Source organism: Trichechus manatus, unplaced genomic scaffold, assembly GCF_000243295.1.
Source record: "Trichechus manatus latirostris isolate Lorelei unplaced genomic scaffold, TriManLat1.0 scaffold00033, whole genome shotgun sequence".
Classification (NCBI taxonomy): domain Eukaryota; kingdom Metazoa; phylum Chordata; class Mammalia; order Sirenia; family Trichechidae; genus Trichechus; species Trichechus manatus.
In genome coordinates, this window is record NW_004443969.1 from 12,128,432 (window position 1) to 12,146,460 (window position 18,029).

General features: G+C 39.6%; 1 protein-coding gene across 1 annotated transcript in view; it reads right to left on the minus strand.

Moving 5' to 3' along the window:
• Positions 1 to 1,637, minus strand: part of LOC101355093 (hepatocyte nuclear factor 4-gamma-like) — an 11,591-nt gene extending 9,954 nt beyond the window's left edge. The window contains exon 1 of the mRNA XM_004375115.1: positions 1,556 to 1,637. Within this exon, the coding sequence (XP_004375172.1) occupies positions 1,556 to 1,637 (82 nt within the window). The remainder of the gene's footprint in view (positions 1 to 1,555) is intronic.
• Positions 1,638 to 18,029: the final 16,392 nt, after the last annotated feature.

The following is an 18,029-nucleotide window of genomic DNA, read 5'->3' on the forward strand; positions in this document are numbered from 1 at the left end:
AATGTTCTACATTCTACTTTGGTGAGTAGTGTCTGGGGTCTTAAAAGCCTGTGAGTGGCCATCTAAGATACTCCACTGGTCTCCCCACTTCGGGAGAAGGAAGAATGAAGAAAACTAAATATACAAGGGAAACATTAGTCCAGAGGACTAATGGACCACATCTACCAAGGCCTCCACCAGAGTGAGTCCAGTACAACTAGATGGTGCCTGGTTACCACCACTGACTGCTCTGACAGGGATCACAATAGAGGGTCCAGGATAGAGCTGGAAAAAAAACATAGAACAAAATTCTAACTCACAAAAAACACCAATCTTACTGGTCTGAAAGAGACTGGAGAAACCCCGAGAGTATGGCCCCTGGACACCCTTTCAGCTCAATAATGAAGTCACTCCCGAGGTTCACCCTTCAGCCAAAGGTTAGACAGGCCCATAAAACAATACAAGACTAAAGGGACACAACAGCCCAGGGGCAATGAGTAGAAGGCAGGAAGGCACAGGAAAGCTGATAATAGGGAACCCAAGGTTAAGAAGGGAGAGTGTTGACATGTCATGGGGTTGTTAACCAATATCATAAAACAACAAGTGCACTAACTGTTTAATGAGAAACTAGTTTGTTCTATAAACCTTCATCTAAAGTACAAAAAAAATTCCTGTATTTGTTAGATTGTACAAAACTATCTGGATGCCAAAGAGGGCTTGTATTGATTAAAAAAAAAAAAAGAAAACAAACACCTCATAGTATTTGGTTTCTCGATTTGTAGGTTTAGGGTCTGGTTTCATTGGACATCGTAGTTAATTGGCCTAATAACATGTTTAGTGTGTTCTGCCTCCTAGTTCGATGTGTAGTGCCTGAGGTCTTAAAAGCTTGTAAGTGGCCATCCAGGGCACAACAATTGGTCTCTATTCACCTGGAACAACAGAAGACGAAGGCGAGTCAGGAATAGGAGGAGGATATGGAATGTGTGGCTAATTGTCTCCATGAACACCTGTCTCCTTTGTCATGGCACCAGAAGAACTGGATAGTGGCCAGCTACCATTACTGAACATTTTGATCAAAGATTCCTAGAAGAATACTGATCAAAAGGGGGGAAATGCAAAAGAGAATGTAAAACTCTCATGAACTCCAGACTTTCTGGAGCCATGAAGGTTGGATGAACCCCTGAAACTATTGCCCTGAGATAATCTTTAAACCTTAAACCAAAAATATCCCCTAAAGTCTTCTTAAAACCAAACAATAGTTTAGCTTAAGTATTAAAAATTGCCTTGAGTATTATGCTCTTTTAAGAACTATCTATATGGGATCAAATTGACAACAGCAACTCGAAAGATTAGATAGGAACTTCAGGGGACAGTGAATTCATGTTAATGGGGGGGAACAACTCAGAAAAGGAGGGTGAGAATGGTTACACAATGTCACTAAATGGTAAGGGTAGAAACTGTTGAATTGGTGTATATTTTGCTGTGTATATTCTCAACAACAACAAAATAAATAAAATTATATATGTATATATAAAAACGATGGTATCAACAATGCTACCAGTTGATGAATCTTTACCACAGGCCCGGCACTGAGCTGAGCCGTTCACGTACATTCTCATATTTAAGCTTGTAAACAACATGATGATGACGGTAACCATTAGTATCTTAATTGTACATAAAACAAACAGAGGCCCAGAAAGATTAAGTACATTACCCAAGGATACAAACTACTAACTAGCATAAACAAAATTTGAATCCAGGTTTGAGTACAGAGTAATCAATCCTTTAATGACTCTGGTATACTGCTCTCGTTGTTGTTGGTAGCTGCCATTGATGTCCCCGGATCATGGCGATCTCATGCACAAAGGAAAGAAATGCTGCCTGATCGGATCATTGTGATCCATAGGGTTTTCATTGGCTGATTCTTGGAAATAGACCTCTGTTCTTAATTCATCTTAGTCTGGAAGCTCTGCTGAAACCTCTTCATCATCATAAAAACCCATCGCCATGGAGTCTATTCCTACTCATAGCGACCCTATAGGACAGAGTAGAACTTCCCCATAGAGTTTCCAAGGAGCACCTGGTGGATTTGAACTGCCGACCTTTTGGTTAGCAGCCATAGCACTTAACCACTATGCCACCAGGGTTTCATCATCATAGCAACACATAAACTACCACTGACAAATAGGTGGTGGGTGTGCATGAGGTGCATTGGCTGGAATCGAACCTGGGTCTCACAGGTGGAAAAAGGCAATTCTACTAGGGAACCACAACTGCCTTCCCATATTTCCCTGGAGAAGTGCCTTAAAATTCCTTCATGCCTTGCATTCCCTGTCCAGTTTACTTCATATCAAGGCCTCCACTCTTGTAGCAATAAAACAGAGGAAAGATTCAGTTTTTTGCAGTTAAATCTTGGTGCCTCTATTGATTTGTCTTTTTTGTTTTTTTTAACCTTAGATACATTAAGACTTCATTGAACTTTAGTTTTCTTACCTGCAAAGTGAGAGTAATAATGCTTTCCCTAAAGAGTTGTTTTACAGATTAGAACACATGTTATTTAGCATGTGTCTTAGAATGACCTAGGAAAGTTCTCTGTCTGTGGGATTCTTGTTGACATAGAAATATTGTCAGATACTTACTAAATACTTCTTAATGAGGATAATAATAGTGATGATTAGACAAAAATTACTCAAATGCTTCTAGGTAAAGAGATTCCTCTTTTAATGGAGTGTATAGAATTTTAGAATCATCACAGTATGGACAAGATTCTAGAAATGATATACAGTTTAGTAGATAGTCTTGTTGTTATTGTTGTTGTGAGATGCCCTCGAGTCCCTTCCGACTCATAGCCACGCTGTGTACACCAGAACTAAACACTGCCTGGTCCTGCCCCATCCTCAAAATCATTGTCATGTTTGAGCCCATTGTTGCAGCCACTGTGTCTGTCAATTCATCTCATTGAGGGTCTTTCTCTTTTTCACTGGCCCCTCTACTTTACCAAGCATGATGTCCTTCTCCAGGGACTGGTCCCTCCTGATAATACGTCCAAAGTATGTAAGGTGAAGTCTCTCCATTCTCTCTTCTAAGAAGCATTCTGGCCTTACTTCTTCCAAGACAGATTTGTTTTTCTGGCAATCTACGGTATATTCAATCTTCTTTGCCAATACCATAATTCAAATACATCAATTCTTCTTCGGTCTTCCTTATTTATTGTCCAGCTTTCGCATGCATATGAGGTGATTGAAAATACCATGACTTGGGTCAGGTGCAACTTAGTCCTCCAAGTGATACCTTTACATTTTTTTTTAACACTTTAAAGAGGTCTTTTGCAGCAGATTTGCCCAATGCAATACACTGTTTGATTGCTTGACTGCTGCTTCCAAGGGGTTGATTGTGGATCTAAGTAAAATGAAATCCTTGACAACTTCACTATTTTATCATGATGTTGCTTATTGGACCAGTTGTGAGGATTTTTGTTTTCTTTATGTTGAGCTGTAATCCATACTGAAGGCTATATAGTCTTTGATGTTCATCAGTAAGTGCTTCAAGTCCTCTCTTCTTCCTCTTCACTTTCAACAAGTGTAAACAATTTTAAAGGGATTAAATTGCTTTTTTTCAAAGTCTCCTACTTAAGTGATAGTCAATATCATAATAGAGCCCCTGGATTCAACTTCTAGTATTCTTTCCTTAGTCCAAATTGTCAAGGTTGAATTTGTATGTACATAAAATGGCATCAACATAGAGGAGTATGATTTGGGGTATGGAAAAATATATACTTCTTCAGGTATAATTTTCTGCACTGGTCACTTGGAGCTGAGGGTTGTCTCCTTGCAGTCCTTGTTAAAATGCCCATAGCTAATCTGAGTGGTAGTACAATTTACAGAACATGTCAGTCACAGAGTTAAATAGGTGAAATCCTTAGCTAGGTGGCTGTGGTTTTACAGTGCTTTCACTATAAAATGCCTGCCCCTCTCTCCCACAGCCATAGATGATTGGTTACCTAACCAATGCTTCAGGGTTTGTGGCCTGAACAACTGAGTAAATTGTGTTATTTACTGAGAAGGAGAAGAGAGAGGTCAGGTTGAGAACTATGGGAACAATAAAAAGGACTACCAGGCTCTATATGGGTTTTATGTCCTAATACATGTCATGACATTTCCTTAATGTTATGGTGAACAATAGTAGTCTTTTGAATTGACTAGTTGCTGGATTATAATAGACTGGAAATGCATCTCACCTCTGTTCAGCTAGGGTATTGGCCAGTGAGTCACACAAGGGCCACAGCATGATGAGAGCCGCAGTGCACATTCAGCTGTTGGAGATGGAGGGCAGTGTAGGGTGGGATTCTCCTGGGATCTTTGGGTGCTGACCAGGGAGGGAAGGCTTAGGTCAGACACTGCTACAGGAGACCCGGACATCAGAGAGGAGGTAAAGGCACAGGGTCCCACAGTTCTGGCAGATTCCCTAAGAGGATTTTACTCCTGAGGTGATTTTCTTTCCTGAAAGGAAGCTTGAAGGCCATCTACTTAAATTAATTTGATAAGTAGCCAGTGTGTGAATGAATATGCTTTCAAACATTTTGAATGATTTTCAGACCTTGCTTTAATACTTATTTTGCTGCTTATGGAGGCAATATAATGCAGTGGTTAAGGGCACTGATTTTGAAACTGAATAGATCTGGGTTAAAACTGCAGCTCTGCCATCGAGTAAGTTCCACAATAAATCTCAGAACCATGGTTTTCTCATCTGCAAAATGTGGAGATAAGACCTAAGTCATAAAATTGTTGCAAATTCAAATAAGATAATGTAAATATTTAGCATACAGCCTACCACATTTTAAGTGTTAAATCAGTGTTGTTGTTATTATTATTACAATTTTCTTCCTAGTTCTATCAGTTTTGGAGTGATGGATTATTCTGGGGCCCTGGTGGTGCAGTAGTTAAGAGCTCCGCTGCTAACCAAAAGGTTGGCCATTCGAATCCACCAGCCGCTCCTTGGAAACACTATAGGGTAGTTCTACTCTGTCCTATAGGATTGCTAGGTGTTGGAATCAACTCCATGGCAACGGGAACGGGTTTTTTGTTTGGATTATTCTGGTAACATGGATGGACTCAATAGAATGACCTATTAACTGAATCCAATTATTGATTTAGTTACTCTATCTCACTATTTTATATGAATAGACCACTTGTTTTGGTTTCTGAGCATCCTGAAGAGTGTCCATAGTGATAGGGGCTAATCAAGCCTAATGAGCTAATGAATCAGATTAAACAGGCATTCTCTAGGTTATTCTCTCATCTATTGTCTTAATTCTTTGTATTTTGTCTTTAGAGGGAAGTTTGATAGGCACAGTTAGAAGATTCTTAATTGAAATAGAAGGTTCATTTAGCGGTAATATGCTAATTTTTCTTTGTGAGATGATTAAAAAAAACCTGGTAAGCTATGTGGGAACAAGGTATCTATGGTTCAGTGGTAGAATTCACGCCTTCTATGCAGGAGACTGGGTTTGATTTCCAACCAATGCACCTACCTCATGAGCAGCCACTACCCATCTGTTAGTGAAGGCTTGCATATCGCTATGATGCTGAACAGGTTTCAGTGGAGCTTCCAGACAAAGATGGTGGACTAGGAAGAAAGAACTGGAGATCTAACTCTGAAAATTAGCTACTGAAAACCCTATGGATCACAACAGTCCAACCCACAACCTATCATGGGGATGGCACAGGACTGAGCAGCGTTCCATTCCATTTTGCATGGGATTGCTGAGTTGGGGGCCAACTCGTTGGCAGCTAACCACAGCAAAGCTATGTATGATGGAGATCAATTCAGTCTAATCTCCTTAAGTCCTCTCCTAGATCTTCTTTCCCTCTGCCTTGGAAGACTCTTCTCAATGGGGCAGGTGAAGGAGAAGGAAACTGGTGGAAAAAGTACATTTTACGGAATTGGTTAATTTGAAATCTTAGAATAAAATGAAGCTTTGAAGTTTGCTGATTTTACTGAAGTTGGCGTTGATGAATCAGGAGGTCATTTCAATTGGTCACAGCTGAGCATTATTAAGTTTAAAGCCAAAGTTAATTTCTTAGTTCCATGTGAACACATGCTGTTGTTAAGTACCGTCTCGTTGATTTCAACTCACAGCGACCCCATAGGACCTCTTAATTTAAGGGAACTGGGGTAAGGAAGTGTTTAAGAGCTTGACTGCTAACCAAAAGGTCAGCAGTTCAAATCCACCAGCGGCTCCTTGGAAACCCTATGGGGCAGTTCTACTCTGTCCTATAGGGTCGCTGTTGAGCTGGAATCGACTCAGCAGCAACGTTTTTTTTTTTTTGGCTCAGGGTAAGGAAGCCTTGGAAACCCTGTAGGGCAGTTCTACTTTCTCCTACAGGGTCACTATGAGTCAAACTTGACTCAACAACTGTGGGTTTGGGGGTCAGGAAGGGTGGGAGTGGAATGAACAGGGGTTTTATAGTTAGATATACATGGGTTTATATCCTGTCAAGATAATATGTGTATGATTGTGGCTTGATAGGAGATTTCTCTAGGTTATAACATTCTCATGCACAAAATGTAAATAATAGACTTCCGCAGTGAACTTCAGCTGCTTTTGCTTATCTAGGGTTGCCAGATTTAACAGACAAAAATATAGGACACTTATTTAAACATGAATTTCATATAAACAGTGAATAATTTCTTAGCATAAGAATGTCCCAAATATTGCATGGGGCATATTTATACTAAAAATTATGTAACATTTGGAACAAAATTATGCCAAAAAATCATTGTTTATCTTACATTCAAATGTAACTGTCTTGTATTTTACCAGCAACCTTATGCTTATCTCATTCCACCATTCTCTGATAACCCCTGATTTTCCCAGTGAAACCACCTTCCCACAATCTCAGTCCCCGTGTGTCAGGTAGGATTTCTCCTTCTTCTGCACTAAACGGGGGGTGCGGGAGAACTGAAGATTGGCCCATCATGCACTGTATCTGCTTGTCACCGTTCCATGTTCAAAGCTGTGAATGTGACCTAAGGTGGTTTAGAGCAACTCTGAAAGATAAAGTTACTTTCTGTTGGGGCTGATGAGCTAAACACATAAGCCTGGAGTGTTGTGCTAACATGATTTGAGAAATTGCTGGAAAATTGAGCTCGGATGGAGCAATGTAGACCTTAGATTTGATGAGAGGAAGATAGTGTCCTGATGATATTTTCTGAACCTGTGGGTTCATCTTTGAATAATTTGGGTTAGCATAATAAGAAGAAAATCACGGATATATTACATTAACGGCTTTCAGAGAGGCATAAGCTTAAATTTTTAAATTTCCTTTAGTTGTAGTGTAGAGTCTAAGTTTGTTTTCTAAGATTCAAAACATGAAAGACACCTAGTATTTTCTTTCCTGTAGGAATTCATTTTATAAATTAGCACATTTCAGAAACTCAAATGTGTCAATGCATTTGAAAAAAGAAGGAAATGTGAAAAAGTTGTTTAAGGCAGCTCTAGTAACTTCCTAGGCCAGCAGAGAAAAAAAATACTACTCCAAAACAGAAACAAAAACCAAGAAGTTGTTCAGCTGCTCTTCTAGTTTCCAAGCCTAGGACTAATTGATGGGCCAGCTCTTTTCCCCTAAGATTAAGGCTCTGCAACTTTGTTCAAGGTTCGAGGGAAATTTATACTGATTGTTACTTTCACACAGCATACACATAAATCCCCACTGGTGCTACTTTCAAGCAGCTTCTGTCACTCTGCTCAGTGTACACTGTCCCCGTAAAACTCCTTGAGGCTGATCCTTGCTGGCAGGTTAAAAAGCCAGGTGTTTTGCATTCTCAGCAACTCACACCTGTGTCTACAGACTGGCAGCTGTCACCCACTTGCCTGCGGGTTGCAGGTTTGAGATGGGGATCAGGCAATACACGCTCTGCAAAAGACAGACGTCTCTTATGTTGTCTGTCACTTTGTGCCTTTTGTCTGCCCTTTGCCTTTCTTCTCTTACTGCATATTTGTTCCTTTTTCTTTGGAAGAAATTTTGTATGCTGCTGGGAAAATGCTGAGTGACCTATAGCTGGGAAGGAATGGCAAGATTTTGATGAAGACTCTGGTTGTAGCTAGACATTTTTCACTTGTCACTCAGCACCACATTTATAGACTTCCTAACTGCTAGAGAAGACAGAAAGATGGTCTCACAGTCAGGTAGAGTGATTTACGTTAGATGATATTAACTCTCCTTCTTGCTGATTATTGGATAGAAGCAAAGAGCAAAGGCATTGGTTAGAAAAACTAACCCCCCTGTTCTAACTAAAACAGGTTAATGTTCTTTTGAGGGGATCTCTTTAGTTTGTCAACTTTTTGAAATGCCAAAAAAAGAGAGAGAGAGAAAGTGGTGGGTTTGAAGCCTTGTGTTTAGGGTACTGTCTCTAAGAATGTCAAGGACTTCAAAGTAATTAAATTTGTATCACTTATTATAAAATCTTGGATGTTATGTGGTACAGTGGAAAAAACATTAGACTTGGGTCAGAATTTCATATCCCAGTTTTGACACTGTATCTAACTCTTTGAGAGACGTTGTAAAAGTTATTTTCCTTTAGTGGCCTCATCCTTAAATATAAGATTTTAATATAATCTCTGTTCCAGCTCAAACATTCCATGAATCTGTTATCCTATGTTCAATGCTATGGGCATACAGAAGAAGTATAAGGCACAGTCATGCCTTAAACAGTTTAGTTGGAGATAGAAGCCTATACCTGTGAAATAACAGCAAATTTTACATAACAGACTGCATTTTAGGCATGATTTGAGTGGAAAATATCATATATTATGAGATATTTTAGTGGAGGGAGAAATCAGGCTAGACTTAAATGATAAGGGAAAGCTTCCTACAGACAGTTAAACTTAGGTTGGGCCTTTAATGTAGGTATCATGTACATGAGTGAAAGGGCAAAGGTAATGGGTAACAATAATTCAATTACTGGGGACTACATAACTAGGAACACAGCTCTGAGAGTGAGTATGATGAGGTTCCACCACTTGTCTGTCAGTTTGTTGTACTGTGGTGGCTTGCATGTTGCTGTGATTCTGGAAGCTATGCCACCAGTATTTCAAATACCAGCAGGGTTACCTATGGTGTATAGATTTCAACAGAGCTTCCAGAGTAAGACTGGGAAGAAAGACCTGGTAATCTACTTCTGAAAAAATTGGCCAGTGAAAACATTATGGATAGCAGCAAAACATTGCTTGATACAGTGCTAGAGGATGAGCCCCTCAGGTTGAAAGGCATTCAAAATACAACTGGATAGGGAAGAGCTGTCTCCTCAAAGTAGAGTCGATTTTAATGATATGGATCGTGTAAAGCGTTTGAGACCTCCATTTGCTGATGTGGTATGACAAAATGAGAAGAAACAGTTGCAAACATCCGTTAATAATCAGGACATGGAATTCACGAAGTACGAATCTAGAAAAACTGTAAGTATTCAAAAATGAAATGGAATGTATAAAGATCAATATCCCAGCATTAGTGAGCTGAAATGGACTGTTATTGGCCATTTTGAATCAGACAATCATATAGTCTATTATGCCAGGAATGACAAATTGAAGAGGAAAGACATCACATTCATCATCAAAACGAATATTTCAAGATCTATCCTGAAATACAATGCTGTTAGTGATAGGATAATATCCATATGCCTGCAAGGAAGACCAGTTAATATGATTATTATTCAAATTACATGCCAACCACTAATGCCAAAGATGAAGAAACTGAGGATATTTACCAACTTACGCAGTCTGAAATTGGTCAAACATGCAATCAAGATGTATTGATAATTACTGGTGACTGGAATGCAAAAATTGGAAACAAAGAAGAAGCATCAGTAGTTGGAAAACATGGCCTTGGTGATAGAAATGACACGAAGATCACATGATAGAATTTTGCAAGATCAACGACTTATTCATTGTAAATACCTTTCTTCAACAACATGAATGGTGACTTTGCCGGATGTAACGCACAGGAATCAAATCAACTATATCTGTGGAAAGAGACAATGGAGAAGCTCCATATCATCAGTCAGAACAAGGCTAGGGGCTGACTGCGCAACGGACCATCAATTACTCATGTGCGAATTCAAGTTGAAGCTAGAGAAAATTAAAACAATCCAATGGGGGCCAAAGTATGACCTTGAGTATATTCCACCTGAATTCAGAGACAACCTCAAGAACAGATTTGACGATCTGAACATTAATGACCAAACACCTGACAAGTTGTGAGATGACATCAAGGACATCATAAATGAAGAAAGCAAAAGGTCATTAAAAACACAGAAAATAAAAAAAAAAAGACCAAAATAGATATCAGAAGAGACTCTGAAACTTGCTCTTGAATGTAAAGGAGCAAAAGTGAAGAGAAGAAATGATGCAGTAAAAGAGCTGAGCAGATGATTTCAAAGGACAGCTCAAGAAGATAAAGTAAATTATTATAATGAAATATGCAAAGACCTGAAGTTAGAAAACCAAAAGGGAAGAGCACGCTTGGTATTTCTCAAGCTGAAAGAACTGAAGAAAAAATTCAAGCCTCAAGTTGCAGTATTGAAGGACTCTATGGGCAAAAATTGAATGATGCAGGAAGCATCAGATAAAGATGGAAAGAATACAGAGTCACTGTACCAAAAAGAATGGGTTGACACTCAAACATTTCAAGAGGTAACATGGTACTGAAGGAAAAAGTCCACTCTGCACTGAAGGCATTGGCAGAAAACAAGGCTCCTGTAATTGACAGAATATCAACTGAAATGTTTCAACAAATGGATGCAATGTTGGAAGCACTCATTCATCTATGCCAAGAAGTTTAGTAGACAGCTACTTGGACAACCGACTGGAAGAGATCCATATTTGTGTGCATTGCAAAGAAAGATTATCCAACAGAATGCAGAATTATTGAACAATATCATTAATATCAGATGCAAGTAAAATTATGCTGAAGATAATTCGAAAACAGTTGCAGCAGTACATCGGCAGGGAACTGCCAGAAATTCAAGCTGGATTCAGAAGAGAATGTGGAATGAGGGGTATCATTGCTGATGTCAGGTAGATCATGGCTGAAAGCAGAGAATACCAGAAAGATGTTTACCAGTGTTTTATTGACTATGCAAAGGCATTCAACCATGTGGATCATAACAAGTTATGGATAACATTGTGAAGAATGGCAATTCTATAACACTTAATTGTGCTCATGAAGAACCTGTACTTAGACTAAGAGGCAGTAGTTCGAACAGAACAAGGGGATACTGCATAGTTTAAAATCAGGAAAGGTGTGCATCAGGGTTGTACCCTTTCACCATACTTATTCAATCTATATACTAAGCAAAGAATCCGAGAAACTGGACTATATGAAGAAGAACAAAGCATCAGGATTAGGGGAAGACTCATTAACAACCTGTGTTATACAGATGACACAACCTTGCTTGCTGAAAGAAAGGAGGACTTGAAGCACTAACTGATGAAGATCAAAGACCACAGCCTTCAGTATGGATTACACCTTACATAAAGAAAACAAAATCCTCACAACTGGACCAATAAGCAACATCATGATAAATGGGAGAAAAGATTGATATTGTCAAAGATTTCATATTACTTGGATCCGCAATCAACTCCCATAGAAGGAGCAGTCAGGAAATCACACAATGTATTGCATTGGAAAAATCTGCTGCAGAAGACCTCTTTAAAGTGTTAAAAAACAAAGACATCACCTTGAAGACTAAGGTCTGCCTGACCCAAAGTATAGTATTTTCAACCATCTCACATACATGCAAAAGCTGGACAATGAATAAGGAAGACTGAAGAAGAACTGATGCATTTGAATTATGGTGTTGGCAAAGAATATTGAATATATCATGGACTGCCAGAGAACAAAGAAATCTGTCTTGGAAGAAATATGGCCAGAATGCTCCTTAGAAGCAAGGATGGCAAGACTTCATCTCACATACTTTGGACATGTTATCAGGAGGGACCAGTCCCTGGAGAAGGACATCATGCTTGATAAACTAGAGGGTCAGAGAAAAAGAGAAAGACCCTCATCCAGATGGATTGACACAGTGGCTCCAACAATGGGCTGAAACATAGCAATGATTGTAAGGATGGTACAGGACTGGTCAGTGTTTTGTTTTATTGTTCAGTGGATCACTATGAGTTAGAACCAACTAGATAGCACCAGACAACAACAACATGATGATGTTAAGGAGCCCTGGTGGCCGAGGCCGCTAACCGAAAGGTCTGTGGTTTGAACTCACCAATTGTTCTGTGGCAGAAAGATTTGGCAGTCTGCTTCCGTAAAGATTTACAGCCTTGGATACCCTATGAGGCAGATCTACTCTGTCCTACAGGGTCAGAACTGACTTGATGGCAGTGAGTATGATAAAATTCAGTAATGAGATGACTCAATATATCTCCAGATTAAAATGGCAGATATTTGTTTATTTGTAACTTGCATAACCCCTATTTCCAAATTTCTGACTAGTCTGGATAAGGAACAAACTCAGGACCTGTAGTATTATTAACTGAGCTATCTGTGTGCATTTGTGTGTTATTCACCTCCTAGGAGAGCTTCCTCCTTTGCTTCATCTGAGATTGCGTCTTTTCCACCTAGATTCCTCAAAAATTTTCAAAGCTAGAACTGAAGATTTTACTCCATTCTGTCTATTTGAGACTCCCCAAAGTCAGATGCAAGGAAAGTTATAGAAAAGTCTAATGAAAAAACCATTCTTCTTTCTTGTTTCCCAGAGCAGTCATAGCATCTTGACTTACTACCTATTCCTACACTATCTCATCTTCATCCATTATCCCCCTGCATATTGAAGTTCCCTAGGCTTATGTCCCTTGTTCCCTGTTCTTCAGGACCTTAGACAGCCTCAGAACTTCTCTGTCTATTAAAAAACCATTGCCGTTTATGTCTATTAGGAATTACTAATACTTATGGTATGTTTCACCTTGTGTAACAGGCTATCCAAGGACAGGGCCATGGGGTAACCACTGACTCTTTCAATTTCATGGTTTAACCACATGGAATGAAATGAGTTCCTTTATTCCTCTCCCCACTCATTTTATAGGTTCTCAAAATTGTTCTTTCTATCTTGTGGGGAAGAAGGGAATTGCTTGAAGACATTTGGGGTGAGGTCATGGAATCTTGCATTGAAAACAGAGGAGCAGAAAAAAAGTGCTGTGTCTCATACTGGGTATCAGAGAGTCCATGGCATGCATCCAGGTTCTCTCCAAAAAATGTAGAAATGGCTTGCTTTGAACCAAGACTAAGGGTGGTGACAACTTTCCAAGTTCTGCCTCATTTAACTCTGAGAAAACACCTCCTGATGGATGTGGCCCTGTCTCTTTCATATTCCATCTGGTGTTCATTAATTACTGAGAACATTAATGATGACTCAAAGTCATTTTCCAAAACAATAAAGCGGAAGATGCTCTACAGAATATTTAGTGCTCTAGACACTAATTTTATTCCACCAGTTTTGAACAGGTGGGTCATTATGTTTTTTGCTATTCGTCTCATATGACTGACTCTCACTCTTACAACTTTCACAACTTCATGGTAAGTGACTAGAAAGGTGCTTAATTAAATGTGTGCTTGGTAATTAGACAGTTTTTACAAGCAACTACAGATGGAGAAAATGTAATTGAATGGAGGAACATAGCAATCCAGTGAGCTTTTATATAGTTGTGGAATAGTATGAGCAAGATATTAGGAGAGGATCTTGGTAGAATTCTGATAATGGGAGTATTTTTTCTGCCTAAAAGTTTAATTGTTTTGAACTCTTCAGATTCAAACTCAACTCAAGGGAGAACAGACAAACATGTATTCCTAATATATGAGGCCAGTAATAGGGAGGTCAAATTCCAAGCATGCCTAGGACAATCTTAGTTAATACTTTATAGCAGATGCTGTTGATTTCCACCTATAACATCTTGATGTTCACATTCAAGTCCATGCCTAAGGTGTCCTAGTTTAAGTACTCTCTTTAAAGATGGTCTCTTGGTTCAAAAGAAAGACAGCTCAGAAGTGTGGAATTGTTAATGCCTCAGACAATGAAATATGGAAACTGAAGGATAAATAGCCCACCTTCTTTCTCCTGGGGGGATAACTGTGAGCTATGTTCTGTATTGATTTTCAGAGTTTCCCAGCAGGATTGAGCCCCAGTTTCCCACAGTGGTAACTTACTTGATATGTACCTACTATTGACTTCCCTCTCTTCATTGTCTTAGTTTTTCACTCTCCTACTGGTGCTTCCTGGAACAGTCTCCAAATACTGCTTATTCTCAAATTCTTGTTTCAGAGTCTGCATCTAGGGGAAGCCAATCCAACACATCTATTTGATCATCACAACAAATCTAAGAGGTGGAAAGGAAAAAGAGGACACTGAGACACAGAGAGTATAAGCCATTCAGCTTGTTACTGGCCAAGTCAGTACATGAGCTCTTTGCTGTCTCAATATTCTTTCAGCACGTATGCAAGTACATACTGTTGGTCTCCACCACCACCCCTCCCAAACACCACATCCAGAGAGTTACCCCTTCCTTAACCTACCTTCCTCTGGCTATAGGAATGGGCCCATGTTCCAAGTCAGGTCAATTATTATATCCCTTCTCACTGAGACACAATGATTAGTGCAAGAGGTAGATGTGTTATAGATTGAATTGTGTCCCCCCAAAATATGTGTTGTTAATCCTAACTTCTATGCCTGTGGTTATAGTCCCATTTGGGAATGGCTTGTCTTTGTTATATTAATGAGACAGGATTAGTGTAGGGTGTACTTTAAATCAATCTCTTTTGAGATATAAAAGATAGATGAAACAAGCAAGTGAGAGAAGCAGAGACAGGAGATAATGAATGCCAAGCTACATAGAGATCTCCAAGGAACCGGAAAACAAGCTGAAGAGACAATAATCTTCCCCCAGTGCCAACAGAAAGACAAAACCTTCCCCTAGAGCCAGTGCCCTGAATTTTGACTTTTAGCCTCCTAAACTGAGAAAATAAATTTCTGTTTTTTAAAGCCACACACTTGTGGTATTTCTGTTATAGCAGCACTAGATAACTAAGACAGAATTTGGTACCGAGAAGTGGGATTGCTGCTCTAACAAATACTTAAAATGTGGAAGTGGTTTTGGAATTGGGTAATGGGTAGAGGCTGGAAAATTTTAAGATGCATGATAGTAAAAGCCTAGATTGCTATGAAGCCACTGTTTGTAAAATTATGGACGTCAAAGGCAATTCTGGTGAGGGCTCAGAAGGAAGTGAGAAGAGCTATAAAGTCTCTATCACCTTAGAGAATACATATGGTGCCAGCAACAGAGTATTGCTAGAAATGTGGACATTAAATGTGCTTCTGGTGAGTCTTTAAAAGAAAATAATGAACATGCAATTGGACAATGGAGGAAAGGCGACACTTTTTATGCAGTGGCAAAGAATTTTTCTGAAGTATGTTCAAACGTTTGGTGGAAGGTAGATCTTGTAAATGATGAACTTGGATATTTGGCTGAGGAGATTTCCAAGCAAGTTCTTAAAAGAGCCATGTGATTTTTCCTTGCTGCTTATAGTGAAATGAGAGAGAAAAGAGATGCACTTAAAAATAAAATGTAAAGTGATAACAAAACTTGAAGATTTGGAAAATTCTGTTGTACAAACTAAGGACACGTGTCCTATAATTTTCACCAAGGATATGGCTACACAATATTTTGTTAAAGAGATTAAGCCTGTTACTGATAGATCTAACCAACTGTCACAGCAGAAAACCCATCAACTTAGACTGAAGGGGATAGAGAAAGAACGAAAGGAAAGAATGGTGTCTGCTTCTTGGAATTCTATAGGCAGGAAACAGGCCAAAAGAGCTTTATCTGTTGTCCTGCAAGAAAAGAAAAGGACCAAAAGACCATCCCTGGAGCAGCTTGAAAATCAGCAGAATTGTTGAAAGGAGCACGAGAAGCAGGAATGCATTGATTTTAAAGGGTGGGGCTACAGTCTCCTGGATCTCAAAGGGTGGGGCCGCAGCCTTCTAGGTTTCAAAAAGTCAGATTTCACCAACTTGGTTCCACAGTGTGGGGCTACCATGCCCAAGGGGCAGAAGAATGGGGCCTCCTGGGGCCAATGAGATGGGGTTGCTACCCAAATAGACTGGGAGAATGGGGCCATCCAAAGTTGAGGGAGCAAATCTGCTGCCCCAGTGGGTCCAGAGGGAAGAACTGAAACCCAGGGCTGAGGGGCCTCCACCCAGAATCCAGAGGGCAAGGCCAGCATCCGGAGTCTGGAGAGCAGGGCCGTTGCCAAAAGGTCTCAGATAACAGAGGATTATTTTTAAGACTTGAGAGCTAATGTAAATTGTTCTGCTGGGTTTTGGACTTGCCTGATGCCAGTTATCCCTTCTTTTCCTCCAATTTATCCTATTTGTAATGGAAATATCTACCTTGTGTCTGTTCTACCATTGTATTTTGGAAACAGATAATTTGTAGTCTAGACTTCACAGGTTCACAGATGAATAGGAATTTTGCCCCAGGATGAAATATGCCTAGTGTCACCCATCTTTGATTTAGATGATTCAGAAGAGGAGATTTTAGACTTGGAGTTGATTTAAGACTTTTGGGATGATGTGATGGGGCAAATGTGTTTTGCATGTGGCAAAGACATGAATTTTGGGGAGACAAAGGGTGGAATGTTATGGATTGAGTTGTGACCCCCCAAAATACGTGTTGTAAATTGTAATCTCTATGCCTGTGGTTATAATTCCATTTGGAATGGCTTGTCTTTATTATATTAATGAGACAAGATTAGTGTAGAGTACGTCTTAAATCGGTCTCTTCTGAGATATAAAAGGGAGATTAAATAAGCAAGTGAGAGAAGCAGAGACAGGAGAAGACAGAAGGCAACCCACATAGAGATCTCCAATGAACCATGAAACAAGCTGAAGAGACGAGGACCTTCCCCCAGAGCTAACAGAAGGAGAGAGCCTGCCACTAGAGCCGGTGACCTGAATTCTAACTTCTATTCTCCTAAACTGTGAGAAAATAAATTTCTGTTTGTTAAAGCCATCCACTTGTGGTATTTTTGTTATAGTGGCATTAGAGAACTAAGAAAACATGTGACCCAAGAGAAACCAATCATTGGTTTTCCAAGAAATTGATATGCAGATGCTAAGAGAATGAAGTCAGCTTTCTGCTAAGGTTGATAGCTGGTGGTATGAATCTGTCTTAGAGGAAGTACAGGCTGAATACTCCTGAGAAGCAACGATGGCAAGACTTTATCTTGCTTACTTTGGACATATTATCAGGAGGAACCAATTTCTGGAGAAGGGCATCATGCTTGGTAAAGCAGAGGGTCAGCAAAAAAGAGGAAGATCCTCAACAAGATGGATTGACACAGTGGCTGCAACAATGAGTTCAGACAGCAATGATTTTGAGGATGGTGCATGACTGGGCAGCATTTCATTCTGTTGTACATAGGGTTGCTGTGAGTTGGAACTGACTTGACAGCACCTAACAACAACATAAATTTGGAACAGCTGGAGGGTGTCTTTCAGCTGTTTGGAGCAAATACATCTTCAAAGTGAGGATTAAAAGCAAAAGCAGAACTAGAATGTGAATCCCAATGTTAATCTATGAGACCTTTGTTCCTGCAGCTCTTGCTAGTCCTTCTAGCTTCCTAAACCAATGAATACTTCCAATTTTGTTAGTTTGTTTAAGATGTTTTGTGTTGTGTTGTTCTCCCTTATAACTTTTTATCTATTACAAAGATGAATAAAGTGAACTAATAAACAATTTTCCAGTCAGAGTACAAAAATGTCTCAACCTTACATGAGATTATGATACTTAAAGTCAGGGATTAGAAGAGTGAATTTAGCTAGGGGATGAAGAGGGCAGAGCTGCTAGAGTAGTTTCAGGTGCTCTGTCAAAGAAGGCAGCCTGAAGGACATGCAGAACCAGTGGAAGGCAAGTGAAGAGAAGTTATAAAGCCTGTGGAATCAGTGTCAGTATCAGGGACTTGAGGATATATCGTAGGTCAGGATATAGT